At 48.7% G+C, this 24,694-nt stretch overlaps 2 protein-coding genes across 4 annotated transcripts; one reads left to right on the top strand and one right to left on the bottom strand.

Moving 5' to 3' along the window:
* The first annotated feature begins 3,862 nt into the window (after window positions 1–3,862).
* On the top strand, window positions 3,863–16,573 carry LOC103182402 (putative helicase MOV-10). The gene is made up of 22 exons (XM_007899410.2): window positions 3,863–4,009; window positions 4,336–4,483; window positions 6,380–6,479; window positions 6,718–6,872; window positions 7,137–7,375; window positions 7,522–7,762; window positions 7,951–8,088; window positions 8,938–9,100; window positions 9,525–9,679; window positions 9,987–10,163; window positions 10,613–10,922; window positions 11,425–11,528; window positions 11,811–11,908; window positions 12,019–12,138; window positions 12,421–12,526; window positions 12,966–13,083; window positions 13,200–13,391; window positions 13,555–13,629; window positions 14,309–14,434; window positions 14,583–14,671; window positions 14,876–15,018; window positions 15,324–16,573. Exons 2-22 carry the CDS (start codon window positions 4,353–4,355, stop codon window positions 15,386–15,388), a joined length of 3,045 nt encoding a protein of 1,014 aa, XP_007897601.2. The 5' UTR covers window positions 3,863–4,009; window positions 4,336–4,352; the 3' UTR covers window positions 15,389–16,573.
* A 230-nt stretch (window positions 16,574–16,803) lies between these two features.
* Window positions 16,804–24,694, bottom strand: LOC103182401 (rho-related GTP-binding protein RhoA-D). Of its 3 annotated transcripts, none has more exons than XM_007899404.2 (5): window positions 24,611–24,694; window positions 20,059–20,216; window positions 19,582–19,702; window positions 18,692–18,822; window positions 16,804–17,941 (listed from the first exon to the last, which is right to left on the bottom strand). In XM_007899404.2, the coding sequence occupies exons 2-5, from the start codon at window positions 20,212–20,214 to the stop codon at window positions 17,768–17,770; spliced, it is 582 nt and encodes a 193-aa protein (XP_007897595.1). In that variant the 5' UTR covers window positions 20,215–20,216; window positions 24,611–24,694; the 3' UTR covers window positions 16,804–17,767. The 3 variants fall into 3 exon arrangements, with proteins under 3 accessions (XP_007897595.1, XP_007897596.1, XP_007897598.1); XM_007899405.2 differs by lacking the exon at window positions 24,611–24,694 and adding an exon at window positions 21,125–21,150; XM_007899407.2 differs by lacking the exon at window positions 24,611–24,694 and adding an exon at window positions 20,325–20,345.

The raw sequence follows: 24,694 nt of genomic DNA, 5'->3' as shown, positions 1-24,694 counted from the left end.
TGTCACTACCAAAGGGTCATTGGCCATGTTCACCAGCCATTGCCTTTCACGCAGTGAATGGATGCCTCCAAACACCCAACAATCTGAAAACACCAGTCATGTGCGGCCTGAGTTTGGGTGGAGAATGGCAGCACTAGCATTGGTAGGTCTGAGAGGTGATTGATTGGAAGTTGAGATGTGATTTATTGGGTGTTTCACCTATTTGCTAAACAGACGGGCACCATATCTGAACTGGTGAAAGAACAAGCAAGACAGACGCAGACTAGTATTATCCATGCGATTATTTTTACAGAACTCTGTACTGGTAACTTTAAAAAAAAGGACAAGTTGTAATATAACACCCTATATTCTAATCTCCTAATGGCTGTCTGGCTTTCTTACTCTGAATTGATTTGCACTGTAATTTTCTCCTGTTTATAATGGAAAGTGTTTTGCTGCACAGCCACGGGCTGGGGGGGGGACAACAACAACAAGATTGCATTTATCGAGCGCCTCTCAGGACATGTCCCAATGATGCGGGGATGGTGGGCGTCAGACAGCTCATTCACACGCTGTTACATATCGGGTCTTCTCCATTGGATGGATCTTCACAGCTTCAGTGTCAGGAAGTGCCCGTGCAGCCAATCCTTTTATTTCTTCTCATTTCAATACAGTAAAAAATTAATTACATTAGCTGATTTTCCCGCCCAGTTATTTCTTTTTTTAAAAAAAATGATGACTCCGTGAGCAGGGGCTGCGGGTAATCGGGGAGCGAGGAGTGGGGGCTTGATCAATAACAGATACACCTGTGGAATTTATTCATTAAAAGTAACTTAAAAATAGAATTGCCAAGGCTGAAATCAGATGCAGAATAAGCCTGGCCCATAGTAAGCCTGGCCCATGACTTTAGTGGGAAACTGACTTTTCATATGTCCCTGTAGAAAGGAGCTGGGGTGTCCATTCCCCCTCCATTCTGGACAATCCGCCTCAGGGGCTTCCATGGGGAGGGAGGGATAGCTGTTCTGTTGTTCCAGTCACTGCTTCTCAATCGCAGACTCTATTTGTCTGGCTCCTAATCTAGTAGTTCTTACTTTCCCTGGACTTGTGAGCACAATGTTATTAAAAGCCTAACGGATATAATTTGTGCTAACTTCCCCCGTGGGCCCTTCTGGGAAGGAGGGAGAAGGGAGGGGTGTTTCCAATTCTCTCCTGCTCTTATCTGGGATACTGCCCACCTCCTCAGTGATTAATGTTACCCTGGGAGTACAAGTATGGAGAGCAGCACAGCTGAGCCCAATATCTTCCTCATTCCCCTCACGCCTTCCCCAGCCCAGGATTGAGGCTCAGTGTAGCTCTCAGGCTGGAATCCACTTGCTCAACACCAGGTGGTGCCATGACTCAGTGGGGACATGGTGTCAGACACAAGCCAATCATCACATCACTGGGATGTCAAGTCTCAAACATCTTGATGTCTGTTGCAGGAACTCTCCTATGGGAAATGCAACTGACTTTTGCTCAGGGTTTTCTGGGTTTGCTGACAGTGATGTAAGTACTCGCTGCAGCTCAGGGTAGCTGAGGCTGGGCTTCACCATTTGGAGATGCTGAGAATCCAACCAGAAGCTGCAGTTCCATGAATTTGCTTTAGAAATGTAGCACATGTTCGCCTGCAATGGTGCTGTGGATCATTAACTTACCGCAGCCTCCAGCATCGGCACAGTACATGGTCTCCAGTATTGAGGTGAATTGTCGATGGATTCAGTCACCAAAGTCATTAAAAATCACATTTTCTTGGCAGTATTGATTGTACACAAAGGCACGGTTACTGATCGCGAGAACAGAATGAGGAGTTTCTTCAAAGTGGAACCTTCTCATTGTCTTTCCTGACTGACTTTTCTGACTTTCAGTTGCTCCTCTTCACGTGTTTATACGTCTAAAGAAACACATCCCTCATGTGGTCTGGACACTCATCTGTTCAGGCACTGAAGAGAGGAGTGAATAGAAACAACATGAAGATTATACCATCTGTTTGTGGTCAACTGTCCCCACCAATCATTATCCAACTGTGTTACATTTTCTGTGTAATATTACCCAATTGGTATTCGCTTGCTATAATCCTTGCATTTCCATAACCACAAGATCATCAGGTTATCACTCACACCGAAACCACTTCATTATTTATGCATGTGAAGACTAGCTGGTTAATGCCTTTTAATGGCTTTTTTTGCCTCAGGTAAGACGTGAGATAACTACACAGATGTTAGATAATCATAGAACAGATCCTTCAAATAGATGCTGTGACTTAATTTCACAGTAATGACAGTGACTGAGGTACAATGTACTGCTTAGCAAAACAGTTCAGTTAAACCTGTCTTCAAAAACCTAAGGTGAACTTTATATAAGGGTAGCCTTTGAATAAGAGTTTGTGGACATCAATAATCTGACCAGGCCCTTTCTTCCAGGGTAGTTAACAGGGTTGATTGCTAAATGGACGTGGTTGCTTGAACAGGTTTGACTACATTTTTATGTCAAGAGAACTGACCCTCAATGCTTTCCCCACATTAGTGTGTGACTCGATCAGCAGCACAGGAGTGGTGAGAAGGAAACCTGCGGCCGAGTGACTCCAAGCTTTTTGAAAATATATATTTATAAATAGAATATTTAGTACAACAGAAATCCAAAACAAACACATCTTCTGTTACAATTTTTTCTTTTTCTCCTGATACAAAAAGAACATTCTGTGGTTTATGGTACATTGCTTTCCAGCGCACAGGTGCTGCACAAGGTTTTTGGGGCCGTTCCTTTTAAAACAGTCAGGAGTCGCCCCGTGTACCCCACATCCACCCGCACACACCCTGATCAGGTGCTTTTTCATCTATTCTGTACAGCTCCTTCTGTACCGTAGGTTTATTTCAGTCAGTTTTAGGTGCGTCATGGGCCACCTGGTGGGTTCGCCCTGAGCGGTTTGTGCCGGAGCGGCTCCTGCCTAGGTTTAAGCGCTCTGAGGCGCTACCCTGCGTAGAGGGCGCTATGTAAGTGCAAGTTGTTGTTGTTGTACTCGAACCAATAACAAGACAAACAAATACAACATTGGAGACAGAGAATTGATCCTCAACACCGACATCTAAATCTAGCGGCACTTTAACAAATGTTAGTAAATTAAAAACCAATCTTGACTTGGAGATCGTGCCTCTCAATCAGACACTTGTGGAGACCTGTAGCTCAGCGGTTAGAGCACTCGCCTTGCAAGCGAGACACTTGGGTTCAGTTCCAGGCAGGGGGAAACCTTGGGCAAGTTTCCTTACTCCACACACAGCCCTAATAATAATTCCTCTAAACAAAACAATAATAAATTGGTCATTTTCAATCTACGACTGTTTGTGGGACATTGCTGTGCGCAAATGGCTGCCAGGTTTCGTCCACAAATATACAGTCAATTCACTTTACAGTCTATTCTGTGAAGTGCTTTGAGACGTCGAGAAGATGTGAAAAGCGCTATATCAAATGCAAGGATTATTATTATTATTACTTACCCAGATGGTCACCAAAGCCCAGCAGCAATAGGTACAGATACTTCTAAATAAAAGGGTGGATGCTCCACCATCGGCAGCCGCACTTACAGCCACTACACCCCGAAACTCTGTCACTCTCTCCCAATCCCTCCGCCTTATCGCCTCCTTCCCCATTTTCAAATGGTGCCTGTCCTGATAGACATGTCTGCCTTCTTCCCCCCACCCCCGTCCCCCCCTCGGCTCAGCATCAGGCTCCGCCACTGTTAAGCGCCCCCGAGACGCTGCTCTGTGTGAAGGGTGCTGTGTAAATGAAAGTTGTTGTTGTTGTGTTGGGGTGGGTTGGGTCAATGTTGGCAGTTTGGGGCAGTGTCTCTCTGTCTCTCGTCAGATTTTACTCCGGTTATTTACAAAGAGGATGTTTAGTCCGGGTGGGGGGGGAGGGAGGATGTACCGGGTCAGTTGGTGGCTCTGAGACAGGCTGTGAGTGTGTCTTGGGGCCAAATGGACTCACAGACTAATAGGTTTGAGGCTTTCACTTTCGTTTCTTCGATGTCTTGTGTTTAGCAAATACCAGAAATTCCCAGTGTCTGACTCCTTCCCTACTCACACACACACACACACACAGAGCACAGGACACACACACACACACACACAGAGCACAGGACACACACACACAGAGCACAGGACACACACACACAGAGCACAGGACACACACACACAGAGCACAGGACACACACACACAGAGCACAGACACTGGAACGGTTCCTCTTTGGCTCCAGGTTTTCAGGAAGTTTATAATCTTTTGTATTTACTGAGTGTTTTCTGCTGTTTGCACTTTGCTGGGAAGCACATCAGTTGTGGGCGATGCCAGTCAGTCTGAAAGAGAAGCGAAGGGTCGGGCTGCAGTTCATTAAATATCTGCGGGAAACAGAACAGCAGGAGATCACCCTCAAGGACACCCTCAAAACCATCTACAATCTCGAATTCAGAGTCAGGTAACTTGCTTTACTCTCATCCTTCTCCCCGCAAACTACCCGCATTATGGGGGGGGAGTGTTTATTGTGTAAAATGTAGTGTAGAGTCAGTGTGTGTGTGTGTGTGTGAAAGGCAGTGGCAGAGGTTTACAGGTGTTTTTTTTACACAGTGAGTGCCCTCTCTATACACAGGCTCCTAACCCTAACTCTGGCTTAATCATTGTCCACACTTTCTCTACTCTCTTCAATAATATTTCTTTTCAAGTATACAATGTGCGTCTCTCTCGTCTTCCTTTTAATAATAATAATCGTTGCATTTAATATAGCGCCTTATTATGTTGTCGAGACATTTCAAATCGCTTCACAGGATACACTATAAAGTGTAATAACTGTGTGTTTTGTGGGCCAAACACGGCAGCCAATTGCGCCCAGCGACGTCCCCACAAACAGTCATGAGTTGAGTCACCAATTTGTTTAAACATCCTATTTGTTTCAGCCTGTGCCTTCCACACTCTCACACTCACTGTGACAAAATATTTCCAGTTTAGCATTAACTTTAAGTTGTGTCTTTATTGTGGATTCCCCTCCGGAGGGAAGAATTCAGTCAGATCCGCCCCAGCCCATTGTTGAGGGAAGATTCCCAGCTTCAGTCAGCCTCGTGTGACCTGGGTATTAATCTGCCGAAGGGTCTGTGGATTTGCTGCCAGGCCAGAGGGTGGAGGGTTTGCCCGAGGCAGGGCTGGGGGCTGTGGGGGGCACGGCTGGGGGCTGTGACCTCTGTGCCCTTACAGTGTTGGGTTTATGGATGGCCATCTCAACTGTGGCCAGAACAGACCAGATTATTCTGTTTTGGCCAAATTTTAAATCAGGAAAATCCGTGAACAGAGGTACTAAAGTACATTGTATTTTAAAGCTTGTTTACTTTCTTTGCATTAGTTGAATAAACCCAGTTACTGTCGTCCGGGAGACCACAGGCCTTATCGGCTATTACACTCATGTACAATGTGTCACTGTAATGATAATATCAAAGTTCATAACCAGTGGGCGTTTCTGGTTTCTCTCGCCTTTGGAATGTTGATAATAGAATTAAACGATGAATTAAAGACCAAATTAAAGACAGGCTGTCGTGGCCTGTTTCGTGTGGCAACTCGTGTTCTCTGTTGTTCAGACTGCTCTTCTCTTGTTTTTCTTCGAAGTTGTTGGAATCGCAGGAACCTTGAAAAGTCGGGGGTTGAGGGAGATTAAGGGAACACAATGATTTCCTCTCTCTCACTAGCTCGGTCCCCAACCACAGAGATAATCAGTCAGACTATATCTTAAGGGATATCTATGTTATCGTTGTATTTTGACACTGAGACGCGAGGCACTGGCTGCGGCCCAGCTGCGGGTGGTTTACAGGCCGGGACCCATGAGTTGATTCTAATTAAAACAACTTAATAATGAAGCAGAGAGCAGCACCGCAGCTGTGATAAACACACTCCTTCTGAACCAATTAAGCTCTCCACAGCACCACATTCTATCATTTCCTCATAACATTTTATCTGGAGTTTTACCAACCTACCCATAACATATGTCACTTTTAGGCATAAACTCTACCCTTCAGCTGAATCAGATTAGGATCCTAGTGTCTACAAGTCATTTCAATACGTGCCAACAAGTATAAGCAACCTTCACTCGATCAAACAAACCATTAATAATCAAGATTGTCATTCCACAGGTCGGCTAACAAGCAAACACAAGCATTTCTAACAGAACTCAAATAATATTTTAAGCAATAATATATTTCCGTTCACAACAGTAGAACAAAATGGGCAAGGATTTCCCCCTTCCCCGCGCCCCCTCCCTCAGCACGCCTCTCCCCCCTCCCACCCATGTCTCTAAAGCTGCCGTATGTCAGGATTTACGTTTTCTTTCCAGAGACGATGTTCTGAGCGTCAACTTCTCCAGCGTCATTTATGCTCTCAGAACCTCCAGACGAGCCTCGGTGTCAAACGGTCACATTCACTTCAAGGCCCAGGTAAGCGCGCTCGGGTGGGGGAGGTTTGTGGTGCCGTTGGTCTGATACCAGCCGCCCCCATGTCTGCCCTGTTGCTCCCCCCTCAACCCCCACAATGATACCCAGGCTGTTACCAGAACACATACCCCTCAGGCCTTGCCCCCCCCCACACACAGTTTGGCTTCCCCCTACCATCTCCATTGCCACCCCATAATCTTCCCCCAGCTCCCACCCGCTCTAACTAACATTTCTCGTGCAGGGATGGCGAGTGGTTTACACTAACCAGTACCGCACGGCATGGCAGGAACCCACGGACACCTCGAGCCCCCAGCGCCTGGTCACCGGGCGGCCAGAGTCCGGCAAGAAGGCCCGAACCAGGCACATCATTCAAACCCTGAAGAACAAGGATAAGAGGTAGAAAGCAGGTGTGGGGGGGAAGTTGTTGTTGGCTTCCAGTGTATGGGGCTGTGTGTAACGTGCCGTGTGTGGGGCTGTGTGTAATGTGCCGTGTGTGGGGCTGTGTGTAATGTGCTGTGTGTGGGGCTGTGTGTAAACTGCTGTGCATGGGGCTGTGTGTAATGTGCTGTGTGTGGGGCTGTGTGTAATGTACTGTGTGTGGGGCTCTGTGTAATGTGCTATGTGTGGGGCTGTGTGTAATGTGCTGTGTGTGTGTTCCAGGTTGCAGATGGTTCGTGACCAGGGAGGGGTGCGGATCTGGTCTGATTGTGACGTGGGCGAAGGAAGAATCCAGGCCTCAGTGTCTCTGAATGAAGCCAAATGTGTTGTTGTTCACATAGACAATGAGGGGAGTGAACCTGTCACTCTCCTGCGCTGTGAGCTTCTCCGCAGAATCAAAGTCTTCTCTCTCAGCGATTGCCAGGATGTGACCAAATCCAAACCCCATGAGCTCTGTGCAGGTAGAGGGAGCTTTACTGTGTCTCTAACCCTGACCTGGGAGTGTGGACGCACAGTGTAGAGGGAGCTTTACTGTGTCTCTGTGGCTGAAATGTTGGGGTGTACGGCCTATCTAGTTGAGGTTGTTGATGAACACTCTCCTCCCTAGGATTGAGCCATGAAGTGGAGGTGACCTGTCATATCTCTCAAGCCGGCTTTTTCCCGGGGACGCTGGTCTTTGAGTTCCAAGGTTGTGATTCGCAGCCGTTCCACATTGTCCGCTTCCTGACCGCTCGCTTGGTCAGCGATTTGGTGAACGAGCTGAAGCCCTCGTCCCCGTACAGACCTCACCAGCTGCCCATCAAGCCACCAGTCACTGAAGAGGTGGAAGAGGGTGTCCGGCCATGCAAGTAAGCTATGATTTCAGGGAACGTTACAGTGTGACGTCGGCGTTTATGCCCCACACGAACCTCTGCCCTTCTGCTCCACTTAGTTCCCTTTTCCCCCTCACTCTTTTCCGCCTCCCCTTCTACATGCCCCCATTCCCCCCCCCCCCCATCCCCCATTACTGACCAATGGCGTCTACTTATCTTTGCAGCTTCTCAAACTACCAACTGGAAAGAGAGATCCCCCTGCCCGCCAGTAAATACCTGCCAACACTCTTCAACCTCATCAAAAGAGGGCTGAAAGCAACCGGCTTGGATCCCAGATTGAGTCAGGAGCAACAGAGGGTGAAGTAGGTCTACAAATGGACTGGTGTTGTAGGTGGGGGGCGGGGGGAATGGTGGGGGAGGGGGTTTAGGGATGGTGGGGTGATAGGGGGATTGTGGGGGTGGGGGGCCCTGCATAATGAAATCAGCCCTGGGCGCTGAGAGACCACCCTCACACCCCCCAAGGGGGGAGTTTCTGATGCCCAGGGCCGATATCACGATGCAGTCAATGGACGGATAGTAATACCAGAAAGGTATTCCTTCTTGTATTAATCCGAGCTCAGCGTTTTGTCTAAGATCAAGTGTAGTTTCTGTTCCCATCAGTTACTCGTTGAGCTAAAGCGATGCTGGGAACCTTCATCTCCTGTTGAGATTGTCTTGTGTTGTTACCGGTACCCAAACCTCACCCAGACCTGGACATGGGGAGCATTGAGCTCCTCTTGGCTACAGCTCTGCTGTCCGACCGCTGCTGGTTGGGGTCGGTATTACAGCACTTCCCACCTGAGGACTGAGATCTGCCCTCACACACACACATGCACCCGCCTGCCCTCACACACACACACCCACACGCACCCGCCTGCCCTCACACACCTGCCCTTACACACACACCTGCCCTCACACACACACCTGCCCTCACACACACACCTGCCCTCACACACACCTGCCCTCACACACACACCTGCCCTCACACACACACACACACACCTGCCCTCACACATGCACACACACAGAGATCTGCCCACACACATACACACATCTACCCTCGCACTCACTGAGAGCTGGTGTTGCTGCTGTTGTGCCTGTTGTTGTTGGTGTTGCTGTTGATGGTCCCCATGTGTGTGTGTGTGTGACTGACTAGTTGTGTCCCTTCCCAGAGCATTGCTGGACTCGAAGTTGAGCTTCCAGAACTATCCTGAGCGCTTCTCGCTGCTGCTGCACCTGGAGGAGATGCAGATGGAGACGGACATCACCAAGTACAACATGACCGACGCCAGCATGCTCCGCGACCCCAGGAACCGTGAGCTCCTGGTCCTAGAGGTGGGTGTCTCTCTCCCTCAGCTCCTCCTTCGATGACGGGTTTGTTTGCGGCAGAGGTTGGGGTGTAACTGAGCCCCACGAGAGTGGCTGAGACACCCCCTCCCCCCTGCTCCCCCCCCCCCCCCCTCGCTCCCCCGTCCTCTAATAATTTGGTCACTCAAACCACGACTGTTTGTGGGGACGCTGCTGTGCACATTTGGCTGTCGCGTTTCGTCTGGAAAATATACAGTCACTACATTTTACAGTATGTTCTGAGAAGTGCTTTGAGACATTCCAGTGATACTGATACAGTGATTATTATTATCTTTAATATTATGGTTATTATTACTCTCAGGCCTCAGGCTGTAAGCTCGGGGCGGGGTGGGGGTGGGGTGTGTGTGTGAATATGAATTTATTAGGGTTTTTCTGCCCCCTTTTTCCCCAGGTGCCGGGTGTGGCTGAGAACAGACCCTCTGTGCTGCGGGGAGACCACCTTCTGGTGACGAGGAGCGCAGACCGACACCTGCCCGTCGTCACCCGCTACAAGGGCTACGTCCACAGCGTGGAGCTCGAGCAGCTCAAACTGGGCTTCTCCCACAAGTGGGTACCCGCCCCGCCTTACCCTTCCCACACCCTACCCTGTCCTCCCACTGCCCCCACCAAGCCCCCGCCCTGCTCACTGCCCCGTCCCGCCTCTGCCTTGCTCTCGACACCCTGCCCGCCGTTAACTCTGCCCCACCTCCTGTTCCACCTCTCGCTGCACTCCCCTGTCCCACCCATCCCTAACTCCCCCCAAGCACTACCCTGCCTTGGCCCTACCCACCCCCCACCCAACACTGGCCATCACAATATATAAACCAGTCAGTGTTTCCTGTGTTGTTGTGGACGTTCTCTGCTCTCTCCGCAGACTGGTCAGCACATTTATAGACAACATGAAGTTCAATGTTTCCTTCACCTTTAACCGGTTTCCGTTACAAATGCAACATCGAGCCGTGAAACTGAGCCGTGAACACAAACTCCAGCACCTGCTCTTCCCCTCCTTCTCCCACGGAGTCTCCATAATTCCCCTGGACCAGAGCCTGAGGTGGGAGTAACCCCCGTGACCTGTCCAGCCAGGACCACCTTCTCCCAGTGTCTCGGTGGAGGTGGGGGGATGTTGGGGGGGAGATGTCGGTGGTGGGGGAGATGTCGGTGGGGGGGATGTCAGTGGAAGGAGGGGATGTCGGTGGTGGAGGGGTGTCGGTGGGGGGGGGAGATGTCAGTGGTGGGGGATGTCAGTGGTGGGGGGGATGTCGGTGGTGGGGGGGGATGATGTCGGTGGGGGATGTCAGTGGAGGAAGGCGATGTCGGTGGTGGGGGTGGTATCTGTGGGGGTGGATGTTGGTGGTGGGGGGTATCGGTGGGGGGAGATGTCAGTGGTGGGAGGGGATGTCGGTGGGGAGGATGTCGGTGGTGTGGGGAGATGTCGGTGGGGGGGGATGAGGGGGATGTCAGCCTCAGGATGTCAGTGGATGGTCTCATGTTATTTCTCAGGCTTCATGATCGAGCGCTGGAGGAGAACCCAGAGCAGTTTGACGCTATTCGCTACATACTCTCGGGGCTGTCGCGCCCGGCTCCGTACCTGATCTTCGGGCCCCCGGGGACCGGCAAGACGGTCACGATAGTGGAGGCCATTAAGCAGGTGGTGGACCATATCCCCAACGCCCACATCCTGGCCTGCGCCCCCTCCAACAGTGCCACCGACCTGCTGTGTCAGCGCCTCCTCAAACACCTTGATAAGCAGAGCCTCTACCGTCTGAACGCCTTCTGCCGTGAGTGGAAACACATCCCGACCGATGTCCAGGTAAATCCCCCGTCAACCTCGTCTCCTCCCTTGGGTTACACGTTCGATACTGAACAACAGATAACCTGGAGTGGAGTATTGGAATCAAAGTTCATGTTATTATTATATTATTTTTATGATAATGTAAGGGTCGCATCAGGATTCTCTGACTGTTCTGCTTCCATGATTACTGGAAACCTCCCTTTCTTATACACTGGACTTGTTTACTACAGAACATCCCCTAATCACAAGGCTCCTACAAGACATCAAACTAATGTTATCAATGTCTAGGGTTTTTGCCAAGGATATCTTTATCTTTCCTTGAGCCTTTGTTTGCCAAGGACATCTTTCTAATTCACACACATTCCTGTAGTCTGCCCTGCACGGCGAGCAGATTACAGATCCCAGCTGGTCCATTTGTCTGTGGCCTTTCTCTGTGTCCACCTGGGATTAACTGTTGCATTGCTGCTCCCCCCAAGTGCGACTCTCTAACGCCTGTCTCGCTCTCTCTCTCTCGTGGCAGGAATGCAGTAACTGGGACAGCGCTGAGCAGACCTTTGTGTATCCGACCAAAGACTCACTGAGCAACTACCGTGTCATCATCACCACATTGATCACTGCTGGCAGGTGTGTTACTGTCTGTAACCGTGTGTGCAGGAGGTGTGTGAGTGTGTGCGGGGTGGGTGAGTGTGTGCGGGGGGTGTGCGGGGTGTGTGAGTGTGTGCGGGGTGTGTGTGAGTGTGCGCAGTGTGTGTGTTTGCGGTGTGTGTGTGTGTGCGGGGTGTGTGTGAGTGCGGGGGTGTGTGTGTGTGTGTGTATGCGGGGGGTGTGTGCGGGGTGTGTGTGTGCGGGGAACAGGTGTATATGTGTATGGTTTGTTACTCAGATGTCTCCTGTTCTCTCTGACAGACTAGCGTCGGCAAGGTTCCCGCGCGGACATTTCTCTCACGTGTTTATTGACGAGGCCGGACACGCGGTGGAGCCCGAGTGTGTCATCGCTGTCGCAGGTACAGCTCCCCCTACCCCCCACATGCTCCCCCTACTTCTCCTCTCCCCAGCTCCCCTCCCCTGCTGTGTGAGACCCTGTGATGAGCTGATCTTCTGCTCCCTGTCTCAGGGCTGTTGGACCCAATGGATTTGGAGAGTAACAGAGATGGGGGGCAGCTGGTCCTGGCCGGAGACCCCAAACAACTGGGCCCCATCCTCCGCTCACCTATCGCCATCGAACACGGGCTGGGTAAGTTTGGGGGGAAGGGGGGAACGAGAGGTGGGGAGGCGGGAAGGAGAGAGGGAGCAGGGAGGAAAGGGGACCTGTTTGACCGATGCTGTAACAATGTGAGCCGCGCTGACTGAGGACAGGAGATGAAATCCGGTGGAAACGCACTGGTTCAGGCTCTGATCTGACACTGGGGGGGCATGGGGAAGTGGGGGCCGCAGTGGGGGCGGACAGTGGGGACAGTGGGCTTCGGGTGAGAGTCTCTCCTCTCTGTGGCTGTTACTGACTCTTGGTTCCTTTCAGACCTGTCGCTACTCGAGAGGCTGATGAACAAGAATTCTCTGTACCAAAGGGATCCGGATTCTGGCTACAACAAACAGTTTGTAACCAAACTGCTGCGGAACTACAGGTATGATCTGCGCGAGGGTGGGGAGTGGGTGGGTGGGGGGGGGTTCAGGCACAGGTTGTGTGTATGCCAGGTGTGCTTGTTTATGCACATTTGTGTTCATGTTTATGTGAGTCTTTGTGGGCGTGTTTCTGCATCCGTGTGTGCATGCTGCGTGTTGCATGCGTGTGCGGGCGATAGACAGGAATAGAATATTGTACATTAACCGAACATGTGGCTGATTAAATTAATTTGGTCACTTCAATCCACGGTTGTTTGTGGGACGTTGCTGTACACAATTGGCTGCCACGTTTCACCCACAAAATATACAGCAAATCCATTTCCAATATATCCTGTGAAGCACCTTGAGACATCTCAACGATATGGTACGACGGTATATCAAATACAAGGATTATTATTATTATTATTTACAACCATGTGAGTGTGACTGCCTGTGTTCCAGGTCACACCGGCACATCCTGAAGTTGCCGAACGAGCTGTTCTACAACGAGGAGCTGCAGGAATATGCCAACGAGATCATCAGCAGTTCCTATTGCCGCTGGGAGCATTTAATAACACCGGTCAGTGTAGTAGGTGGGGCGGGGCTAGAGGGGCTGGGGGAGGGACAGAGGTGGGGTTGGGCAGAGGTGGAGGTTGGGTAGAGGGACGCTCACATCCCAATATTTGGATTTCCCAGGATTTTCCCATCATCTTTTATGGAGTTTCGGGAAAGGAGGAGCGAGAGGCGAACAGTCCGTCGTTCTTCAATGTGGAGGAGATCGAGGTGGTATTGTTGTACCTCCATAAACTCCTGACCAGCCAGGGCAAGAAGGGAATTGCCCGGATTTCACCCCGAGAGATCGGAGTCATCAGTCCCTACAGGAAGCAGGTATCAAACAGCGTTTCCAGCAAAGACGAGAATACCATATCCTTGCATTTTATATAGCGCCCGATCACGTCTCAGGCTGAGATTTGGTGGAATTTCCAACCTCTTGTTCCTGGTGCTGAACCTGTGGAATTGAAACAACTACTTTGTTTATCTTTCTCACAAGGTTGAAAAAATCAGGAGAGCAATAAACGGTTTGGACAAACAGCTTAAGAGCATGAAAGACATTAAGGAGCTGAAGGTGGGTACAGCGTGCACAACAACAACAAATTACATTTACACAGTACCTTTCATGTCGGGAGGCTGTCCCAAGGTGCTGGCCAGTCAGGCATTGGGACCATATTGTGCACAATATTGTAGCCAGGACTTGAGCAGAGTGGTTGCTCAATCTCACAGCATCTCATTTACATCGTATTCTCTAAAGTTAGTGTTGGATGTTAAAATTGGCTTCCAGTTGCAGATGTTCAGTAATAACCTGGGGCCCAATGTCCTCAATAACTGTTTTAACTTTGTTCCTTGGCTCTACGCCATTCATTTTACCTAAATTCAGCATTAAACTGCCTCCGCCACTAGCTGGTTGGCTCAGGTGCCAAAACTCTTCAGATTATCCTGATTCTGGTTATTTCTGAGCAAATGTGGTTGTATCACATTTACTGCAGCACAGGTGGCTGAACATGGTGATCCCAATGTTAATGATTAACATTCAGAGTGTGAGATGTTGCTGGTAGGGAGTGTTTGAGTGAGTGAGTGAGTCAATGAGGGAGGGAGGGAGGGAGTCAGTGAGAGAGGGAGTGAGTGTATGTGTGTGAGTGAGTGTATGTGTGAGTGAGTGTGTGTGTATGAGTGAGTCAGTGAGGGAGTCAGTGAATGAGTGAGTGAGTTTGTCAGTGAGTGAGAGGGCTATGTTTGTTGGTTGGCAGGTGGGATCAGTGGAGGAATTCCAGGGGCAGGAACGGAAGGTGATTCTCATTTCCACTGTGCGCAGCAGCTCGGAATATTTGCACGTGGACCAGGAATTCTGTCTGGGTTTCCTCAAAAACCCAAAGGTATGGCTCACACCCTTGCACTGCCACCCTCTGTTACTCACACACTCTCTGTTACTCACGGACTCGCTGTGTTACTCACGCACTCGCTCTTTTACATTCAGACACAGACTTGCTCCGGATCAATTGTGATCTTTTTTTTCTTTTTTAGCGGTTTAATGTTGCACTGACCAGAGCCAAATCCTTGCTAATAGTTGTGGGAAATCCTAGAATCCTCAACAAGGATTCCAACTGGAATAAGTAGGTCCCCCTCTCTCTTTTCCTCTCTCTGCCCTGCGTTTCTTAGTTCCACCTCTTTCCACTCCACCCACACACCCACCCACATACCCAAACTCACACCCACACACAACAGGACTTTAACCCTTGAGTCCCTGGTGAGGCTGTGTATAGTTGAGCAGTCCTGGTTCCCGAGCTCTGATGCTGGTGTGTATTTGTGGGCGACAGGTTCCTGAGTTTCTGTGTGAATAAATGCGGCTACACTGGGGCAGACTACGCTGATGACGAGGCTGAGGATGACGAGGCTGAGGATGACGAGGCTGAGGATGGTCTCGTTGATGGTCTGGTTTCACTGAACCTGGGACCAACAGGTAATTTCCAGACCATAAAGAAGTGATTGGATGTTAACAGCAACAAGAACAGTAACATTAGCGGTGACTGAAGGCATTAACTGCACCTGTTGTTCATGAAACCCAAAGCCAGGAGGAAACGGTAACTGTTTTGGCCTTTTACCCACTGTAAGTGGCAACTATCAACAACAGATTATATTTGTATAAACACAGATAGATGCCACTAACTTGGTGTAGAAACAGCGCTCTAGGAGGCTGGAGAAGCAGCTGCTGAGCTGCGGTTATTACTGTGATTGATGTAGTGACTGTTTCACTCTTTCCTGAAGGGTTTTTTGGTGACGTCAGCTCTGTCCAACACCAATTGGAGCCTGAGTGGAGAGGTGAAGTGTGACCTAAACCGGACTCTCAGATCACACCTGGAGCCTTGAAGTAACTGTTCTCCTCAATGTTCAAACCTAAAAACTCTTTAAAAGAAAAAGCTATATTAAGATTTTTGAAAAGAAAAAATTAACTCCTCTTAATTGACCAAAGTATCTTGTAAAATGTTCATTTCAGAATTGTAAACTTTTATACTATTTTTCTGTGTTTCGACCCAATTTGTAGTCTTTCGCCATTTATAGCTGCAGTAATACACCACGGCTTTCTCTCTCTCGTGTGGAGAGAGGCTTGGATTCAAACTCAATATCATCATTTTGTCATTTTATGAGGTGAATAAAGTGAGATCCCACGTGAATCTACATTAGCGAAAGTGCTTTAACGTGGGATTCCTTTACACAGAGACCAAAGGGGGAATCATTCCAGGAACTACAATTGACCTCAACCCAATCTGTAAGAACTTTGCTCTAAAGTTAGAGTGCTTCTGATTTCCTTATCAAAGAATCTAGTTACAAATTCCTGCCTTCAGGACACCTGTGTTTGCTGGTTTTATTCCTGTCTTATTTAGTGAATGTGCCTAAGTGCCCACTTCCTGTGGGACTAACTCTCCTGCCTGAACTTTGCTGTAATTTGCACTTTGCCAACAAGAGGTGTGGGTTATCCACACAGCACTGACTTTTCAGTCACTGGCACGTTTCCCAGTCAGCGGAGCTTACACTCTGGGTGTTCTTGCTCCTTGGTTGAAGACTAAAATAAGCCATCTTCATTTCCAGATCTTTCCAGCTTTTCACACATCAGTTGCCAGAATGGACTAATTTGCACATTGTGCTTTTGGTTTATTGTTATAAACAAGTGAAAGGGGGAAGTAGAGGTGCTCTTAATTACACATTTATAACTGATAAATGACTGTCATTTACAGACATTTACACGTTTAGCACAACCTGCAAACTAGACGTGTGTGTGTGTAGCCTAACATGGCTGCACATTACATTGCCTTCAAAATCTCACTCCACCGTGGGCGCTATCACTATATCCACCCAGCCCATAATGGTCTTATATGGGAATATGTGCAATGTGAAATGAAATGCTTCTAGCTTTACTTTACTTCTAAAGTTACTGATATTGTGCTTTACTATGTACATTACCTCCAGGTGTTTAATAAATTAGGAATATTGTTACAATACTCCTCAGTTTATCACAACACTGAATACGTGAACTTCTTTATCCTCTCTCCCTCCAATTGTGACCATTGAAATTAGTGAAACTATGCATCGAGTGAGATACCAACCCCCTCAGTGCTGCTCGACTCACCGTCTTTCTGTTCATCCATCTCTCTGTCCGTCTGTACGTCTGTTTCAGTGTTGAAGTGATTAGTCACTTGCTCATTGTATACCCAGCTACAGTTACAGGATTGAGGCCAAGACCTGCTTATTGGGTGGTTACAAATGTTCAGTAAATTTATTCTAGTATTTATACATTTGTTAAGTGCCGACTGTCTGAATACATTACAATTGCAGGACAAACGCACTTCACACAGTTAACCATCACCATAACACCAGCTGCTAAACACGGGACCCGCCAGAACCAGACACACTTTGCCAGCCACGAGCTTCCTCCGCAGCCACTTTTTATAAAATGTTTGTGTTCAGGAACATCCTCTTTGGAAATCGCTTCAGCAACATGAACAAGGCAATGTGTGGCAGCTCTAAACACACTACATTCATCATCCTGTGAGGCACAGCTTAGCTCAGGGCAGAGAAAGGTTCAGATGCAGAACACAGTTAGTGCTAAAAATCAGATATTATCCTTTATATAAATCTGAGCAAGTGAATACAATGAAGTCTACAAAACAAATCAGAATTGCCCAACGGATTGCTATTATACAGAAGCCAGGCTACACAAACAGGCAGAGGGAATGAGCAGCTCGCTCCCTGCATTTTCGGAACAGAAGGAAAGAATGCGGAGAGAATCTTCCATATAGAAATGGTTGTAGAGAATGTACAGGAATTAGATTTAAATGCTCATCAGGTTAGAAAACAGGAGTCCTTCATCCACATGTGTTCATGCTCCGAATATGAGGTATGTAATAGAACCCTGTGTGCAGTAGTTACTCTACTGATGATCTTTAGAACAAATACAACCAAAATAAACCTCTCCTTCACCCTCCCCAAGTGTGTGCCCCACCAGTAACTGACCAAGCTCCTGCACTGCTTAATTCCCATCGTGATCTGGACACTGATCATGTACACAAAGCCAAAGGCTCCAATCAAGAAAATACAAGTAAATTGGATTATTTAGAAAACAGACAGTGGAAGAGGCAGGAGGAAGAGTTTCCAATACACTGTAAAAAAGTTATTGTGTGAGAGATACATTTTGAAGGTGGGTAAATAACATTCTACAAAATCAGGCAAACTTTATTCTTCTTGGCCTTCTTAACTTGTAAGGCAGCCCGTGTGGCCATCTCAAAGACCTCGCGCACACCCTCCTTGGTCTTGGCAGAGCACTCCATGTAACCAAAAGCATTGATTCGGTTCGCCATGTCCCGGCCCTCATCTTGTTTCACAGGTTCCTGGCAAACAAACACTAGTATAAACAGCGGTGGAGACAACTGAACACTTTCCTTGGTGGTTTTACACATTTGAAATGCTGTCACTGTCCAGCGCCTTGGGACATCCTCCCGACGTGAAAGGCACGATACAAATGTAATCTTGTTATTGGAATAGAATGTTTTACCATTGCTAAAGGCAAGTCGCTAACATAAGGAAGTTGAACAAACATTTGGGTATAAAGGCAAGGAGGCTATTTCCATTCTTTAAGACCTTGCTCACCATTGCTGCTACTTTTAAGAGTCCAAAATGATTCAGCACCTACATGTGAGAGCAAAGTGTCGTGTACAGGGCTGTAGAAATTGATGGATTCTGTGAAACTTACACATGTAGGTACATTGAAGCAGTCACAACAGGAATGCCAGCACCTGCCTGTACATTGCCCCATAAATACGTACAATAGAGTCACACACCCTCTAGATTGCATTGAGAATGTTTCCACAAATAGAACAGGGCTGGTTTTACAAGTTACACTTTAACAAATCAATCCTGTTCACAAGGAAGCATTTGTTTCAGATCCAGGTCAGAGTTTAATGTCCTGTAAGCCACACAGAAACTTCCACAAGCCAAATTCTCACTAGAGCAGCTAATACACAGCTTTGTAATTAGTGCTGGGAGGGAGTACCTATGGAACAGTGAGAGGGGGTATGGGGAGGAGAGGAGGGAAGTTATACCAGTGCTCTGCATGCTGGGCAGCAAGTGCTCACTCTCACCTGTTTCATCTTCGCAAGCTCTCTCCGTGTGTGCTCATCATTTCTCAAGTCTTTCTTGTTGCCCACCAGAATAATAGGCACATTGGGACAGAAGTGCTTTACCTCTGGAGTCCATTTTTCAGGAATATTTTCTGTTGAATTACATATTCACAAGTTTACAACATTTGACAGCAGCTGATATCAAAACATCACAAAAATCACCAGAGGTTTCTGTAAAGTGGAGGATTGTATGAGAGGCCGTCGCAGCAGAATAATGTGCCCAGCAAAGCTCCTCAAGAACAAAAGGAGAACGACAGGGGATTGTTGGCAGGACATCAGGAGAAGCTCTTCCCTATGGGATTTTTAACATCCTGAACAGGTAGGGGGGACATTGGTCAGTTTAACATCTTATCTGAAGGATAATGCCTCAGACTATCCCCTATTATAATCCTTGCATTTGATACAGCAGCTTTCAGGCAAGCGGACTCTAGCACTGAATCACCCTAGACTGGGAGCTTAAAGTCCAGACATTGGGCTTAAACCCACAAATGAGGCAAAGGTGTTTCTAATTGAGCCAGGCTAGCAAGTTAGCAAAGAGCAGGTAAGTAAATTTGATAAGTACCAAAAGTTGCCAGAAAACAAATGAACATTATAGAAAACAAAAACAGAAGTTGCTGGGAACCCTCAGCAGGTCAGGCAGCATCTATGGAGAAAGGAAAGTGAGTCAACGTTTCGGGTCCACGACCCTTCGTCAGAACACAGATTTCCAGGATCTGCAATATTTTGTGTTTTGATTATAGAAAACATATTTAGCTTCAAGAACCAGACCAAAGCACTGGGGACTCAGGAGATTTCTCAAGTGCACGATTACCTGAAAGAGATACTCAAAAGGAATAGAGCGATTGACATACCTAAACTGTCTGGGCTGTCAATTGAGAAACACATTAAAATAACATCGGTGTCCGGATAGGAGAGCGGCCGCAGGCGGTCATAGTCTTCCTGCCCGGCTGTGTCCCACAGCGCGAGTTCAACCTGCAACAAAAATAGCTATGGTTTCCCAGCACAGAACAAGCTTCATATAAACCCCTTCACAACAAGTGCTGCCCCCCCTCACAATAAGTGAGCCTGAGTTGGAGTCAAGTCAATCCTGGGGCTCATACAGTTCCCCAACTCGGGGCCAGTATAATGTTTACAGCTACTTTAGCATAAGGTCACATTTCAAGTTGCCAAATAATTAGTCACAGAGAACAATGGTGAATGTTTAACCACCGATATTGTCCTGCCCAAAGCAACCAAAGTTTGACTCATTCACTTCTGGACTAAGCTTCAATGTGTTTCTAGCGGTTTCCACAGATAGACAATCTCACAATCCTGAGTGTCCAACTCACCTGTTTGGAATCCACTTCAATATCAGCAATGTAGTTTTCAAAGACTGTTGGGACATAAACTTCTGGGAACTGATCCTTGCTGAAGACAATCAGAAGGCACGTCTTGCCACAGGCTCCATCTCCAACAATAACCAGCTTTTTCCGAATTGCTGCCATCTCTGAAACAATCCAAACATTTATATTCAGTACAACAACAACACTACATTTGTAAAGTGCCTTTCACGTCGGGAGGGCATCCCAAGGCGCTGGACAGACCGAGTACGGACCTGAGCTAACAGTACAGAAACTCCTGCCCAATTTCCATTCCTCTAAACACTCCGTCTCCCTTTCTTCAGTTTCTTTTTATACTTCCCATAAATAGAAAATGCAATTCACATTTATACCTCACCTTTCACATCACAGCAAATAGCTTCGACAAAGCTAGATGAGCAAAAGTTTCCTCCCTAATGCAAATCCACTTAAAAATTTCAATTTAATTTGACTGCAGTATGATGTTCCTGCCACATTTGCCTAGCTTAATATTCTATATTAAACACCAAATTTCTTCATTTATTTCCAGATTCCCTTTGAAATCAAGTCATTAATTTAGGTCCCGTCTGCCTTGTGATTCTGTTGATCAAGGGCTCCTCTTCTCCCAGTACCCCACTCCTCCACTTTAGAGACATGATTTTCCCCCCTCCCCCTAATTATGTTGGTTTATACTCTCTCCTCATGCAAATTCACACCAAAATTCAAATTGAAGAAGCTTCAGGTGCAAGTAGTAAGACTGACTTTACTAGTCTGAAATGTAACAAATAAACATGCTAATAGAATGAAGCTTCAGTTATTAACAAATTAAAGTTTACCTAGTGAAGCTTAGTTGGAGGTCTAACAATCTACTAAAGCGCGTTAAAAAATATAAATAAACTCACCTAGTTACTGAAACACAATAAAGTTTAATCCCGGGAGGTGACAGTTTTAATTAGTCCGTCACTACAGCCAATTTGCCTTTCTGCAACACTTGCCAAACAAGATTGTGACTCATTGCTACTCAGAGTCAACTACTGAATGGATACCTGGAACTCACCTCAAATGGCTCACACACCTGCACCCACTAAAGCTGCTTCTGGAAACACCTTTATTTTGCTCTGTTCACATTAACCAGTGAGGAGAATACTCTCCGAAAGATCAGCAATGTTGATACAGATATGCACACACACACACACAGTAAACAAATCACTGAGCAGGAAATAGTGACAAAAAGGAAAGTTACTAATGAAGATCTAGAGCTGCCTCCTGCCCTAATTTCCCAGGACGTCAGCAATGAGCTCAAACATTCCCCACAAGGAGCAAGAAGAGGATTAAACCTCATAAACTTCCTGCAACGGAATCATCGACAGTCACATCCTCAATGGGATAGGAAAGACCCACAACGGGGGAGGAAAAAAGATTTTTTTAAAAGTAGATACACACACCCAAAGCTCACAGAAACTATAATATCTTAACTGGTCAATATTAGTTAATCGTGTCAGTGGACAAAGAATCTCCCCTCCTCCAGAGGCATCAAGCAAGACCAAAATTATGCAACACAGATTCCAGTCACACTTTTCTCAATCTCTCATCATACATCAGAGCCAAGAGAAGGCGAATTCCCAGACTTCTGCCTTAACAACATCAGCTAAGAATAGTCTGTGTGACTCAGCTTTGCCTCGAAGGACGGGGACGGAAAAGCACCTCCCCAAACAATACAATGGAGATCAAGAACAGACGACTGTGTGTGCACACAAGTGGCAAGTTTAAGTATGAATTTTTAAACCTCTTTGAACTGAACGATAATCCTGTCCTGACATTGGATATAATGCCTATAATGTTATATAATGCCTATACAGGTCAGACTCTGCCACTGTTAAGCGTTCCGGGACACTACCCAGCGTGAAGGGCGCTATATAAATGCAAGTTGTTGTGATGTTGCAATGCACTTCACAAATAATAGGACTGTTCGGGGGAACCAAATAGCAGGCATTTTGCTCCCATAAACAACTACAAATAAAGTTATCAATTAATCGATGTGATTGTTGGGCAAGACACCAGCAGTAATCTCCACCATTTCCAACAGTGTTACAAGAGTGTTAACTTAGATCTTGCATCTTAACCAGCAGCACCACAAAGGAACATTAGCCTCAATGTCACTTACCAATTAAAGTTAACAACAAAATTATATTTTCACTTCAGGAGGACTTCCCAACAGAGTGGCACCAGAATCTCAACAGATTCAAAACTGTCTTTAATAAAAAACAGCAACTTCCCAATTTTATTTTTAAAAAGCTGTAAATTCACCGGCACAAATTTCCTTGCCAAGATTGTTGGGGGAAAATTCCAACAAACTACTGTAATCCCACCCACCTAGACTTCTAACCAATTAATGATGATCAGGCTGCGAGGATTTCATAAAAGGAAATTCAACAACCCATGACATTTAGGCAGTGACTTTCACATTAGGAAGAAGTCCCAAGGCACTGGACCCGAGCTGGGAGGTTGGGATCAGGAGGGGTGGAGGGCGGGAAGGGTAGGGGTAGGAGGGTGACCGAAGGCATGGTCGAAGAAGGTCTTGAGTTGGGCCTTGAAGGAGGCAAAGGGACTGTGGGATGGAGTTCCAAAGAGACCAACACCAACAAGATTTCATTTATAGAGCGCCTTTCACGTCGGGAGGATGTCCCAAGGTGCTGGACAGTTGGGTCGGGACCCGAGCATTGGGGGGAAATGGTCAGGGTGAGGGGAGGGAGGGAGCGAGGAAGGGGAGAATGGTCAGGGTGAGGGGAGGGAAGGGAGGAAGCGAGGAGGGGGTAGAGAGTCGAGAGTGAAGCTGAAGACACAGTTGAAGAGAAAGGACTTGAGACCGGCCTTGAAGGAGGAAAGGGAGGAAGCGGCGAAGGCACCGGGGGATGGAGTTCCAGAGCCTCGGGGCTGAGAGGCTGAAGGCCCGACCACCGATGGTAGGGCGGTTGGGGCGGGGGATGTGGAGCAGACCGGAGCCGGAGGAACGGAGGGTACGGGCAGGTAGGTAGGGGGATAGTAGGGCGGAGAGGGAGGAGGGAGCGAGGCCGTGAATGGCCTTGTAGGTGAGGATGAGGATCTTGAATTCGATCCTCTGGGGGATGGGGAGCAGTGGAGGCGAGCGAAGGCGAGGGTGGGAGTGATGTGGTCGCGAACCAAAACACAATTAAAAATAAAAATTCCTTCTCTCGCTCTGGAACACATGTGCAACATACGGGACAATCAACAAGACTCTGTGGCTCAGCACTTCCTCTTTTCTCTCTGGCAAATGATGCCCTCAGTGACAGGTCCTCACACGGCCCCTTCCCCGCAGTCAGCCCTGAGGCTGGCGAACTGTCGCTTTGTCTAATCAACGCTGAACAGCAGAGAAGCAGCAGCAGCTTTTTACTCAGTACCTAATGTGAGGGGGTCGTCGCTGCCGTGTTCCACCCACAAATTACACAAGCAATTCACTTTACAGCATATCCTGTGAAGCGCTTCGAAACACCTCCAGGATTATTATTAGTTATTATTATTATTGCAGCAAACACATAGTGTTCAAAGGCAGAACAGGTTTCCCTAAAGCTGAGAACACTCTTATTCGACGTTGACGCTGAGAGAGAACAACAAGTTATATTTATAGCACATTTAACAACGTTCTTCACCGCCTGACACTGAGCGGAAACCGCCCCCCAACATCAACAGCCATAACTCCCCCCGGAAGAGCCCCCCACCCGCAAGAGCCCCCCGAAACATCCCACGCAAGAGCCCCCCCCAACCACCACACACCATCTCTGCTCAAACACCTTACTGCAGGCGGCCCCTCACCCCGTGGCGCGGAGCACAGGCTGCCCAGGACCCGGGAAACACAGGGCAGCGCCGGGGAGAAGCCCCACAACCTGAGCCTGAGCCCCCCCCCACAGCCTGAGCCCCCCCCCCACAGCCTGAGCCCCCCCCACAGCCTGAGCCCCCCCCCACAGCCTGAGCCCCCACAGCCTGAGCCCCCACAGCCTGAGCCCCCCCCCACACAGCCTGAGCCCCCCCCCCACAGCCTGAGCCCCCCCCCACAGCCTGAGCCCCCCCCCACAGCCTGAGCCCCCCCCCCAAGCCTGAGCCCCCCCCCCCCACAGCCTGAGCCCCCCCCCCACAGCCTGAGCCCCCCCCCCCCACAGCCTGAGCCCCCCCCCACAGCCTGAGCCCCCCCCCCCCACAGCCTGAGCCCCCCCCCCCACAGCCTGAGCCCCCCCCCACAGCCTGAGCCCCCCCCCCCACAGCCTGAGCCCCCCCCCACAGCCTGAGCCCCCACAGCCTGAGCCCCCCCCCACAGCCTGAGCCCCACAGCCTGAGCCCCCCCCCACAGCCAGGCCCCGCTCCCCCCGCCCCCACAGCCAGGCCCGGGCCCGGCTCAGGGCGAGGCCGGGACTCACTGCGAGCACAGCCCAGACGGCTGGGCCTGAGGCCGGGGCTTGGCTTGTGTGGGGTCGGGCCCGGGGGGGGTACCGGGGGGGGGGGGCCCGGGGGGGGGGTACCGGGGACCTACCCGCTGCTGCTCTCAGGCTGGTGCTCTCGGGGGCGGAGGGGGAACCGGAAATTGAGCAATTCCGCCACCCCCTCTCGCCTACTT

This window comes from Callorhinchus milii, unplaced genomic scaffold (assembly GCF_018977255.1).
Source record: "Callorhinchus milii isolate IMCB2004 unplaced genomic scaffold, IMCB_Cmil_1.0 Scaffold19, whole genome shotgun sequence".
Taxonomy (NCBI): Eukaryota; Metazoa; Chordata; class Chondrichthyes; order Chimaeriformes; family Callorhinchidae; genus Callorhinchus; species Callorhinchus milii.
This window is presented reverse-complemented; position numbering and strand designations above follow the sequence as displayed.

Excerpts from the sequence above, each read along its gene's own strand:
- LOC103182402 (XM_007899410.2), top strand. The coding sequence starts at position 4,353 with ATGCCAGTCAGTCTGAAAGAGAAGCGAAGGGTCGGGCTGCAGTTCATT. Across the intron at positions 6,480-6,717 it reads ACATTCACTTCAAGGCCCAG|GGATGGCGAGTGGTTTACAC; the intron begins GTAAGCGCGCTC and ends TTTCTCGTGCAG. Across the intron at positions 12,527-12,965 it reads AAACTGCTGCGGAACTACAG|GTCACACCGGCACATCCTGA; the intron begins GTATGATCTGCG and ends CCTGTGTTCCAG.
- LOC103182401 (XM_007899404.2), bottom strand. The coding sequence starts at position 20,214 with ATGGCAGCAATTCGGAAAAAGCTGGTTATTGTTGGAGATGGAGCCTGT. Across the intron at positions 18,823-19,581 it reads TGACAGCCCAGACAGTTTAG|AAAATATTCCTGAAAAATGG; the intron begins GTATGTCAATCG and ends GTAATTCAACAG. Across the intron at positions 17,942-18,691 it reads AGCTTGCGAAGATGAAACAG|GAACCTGTGAAACAAGATGA; the intron begins GTGAGAGTGAGC and ends TTTGTTTGCCAG.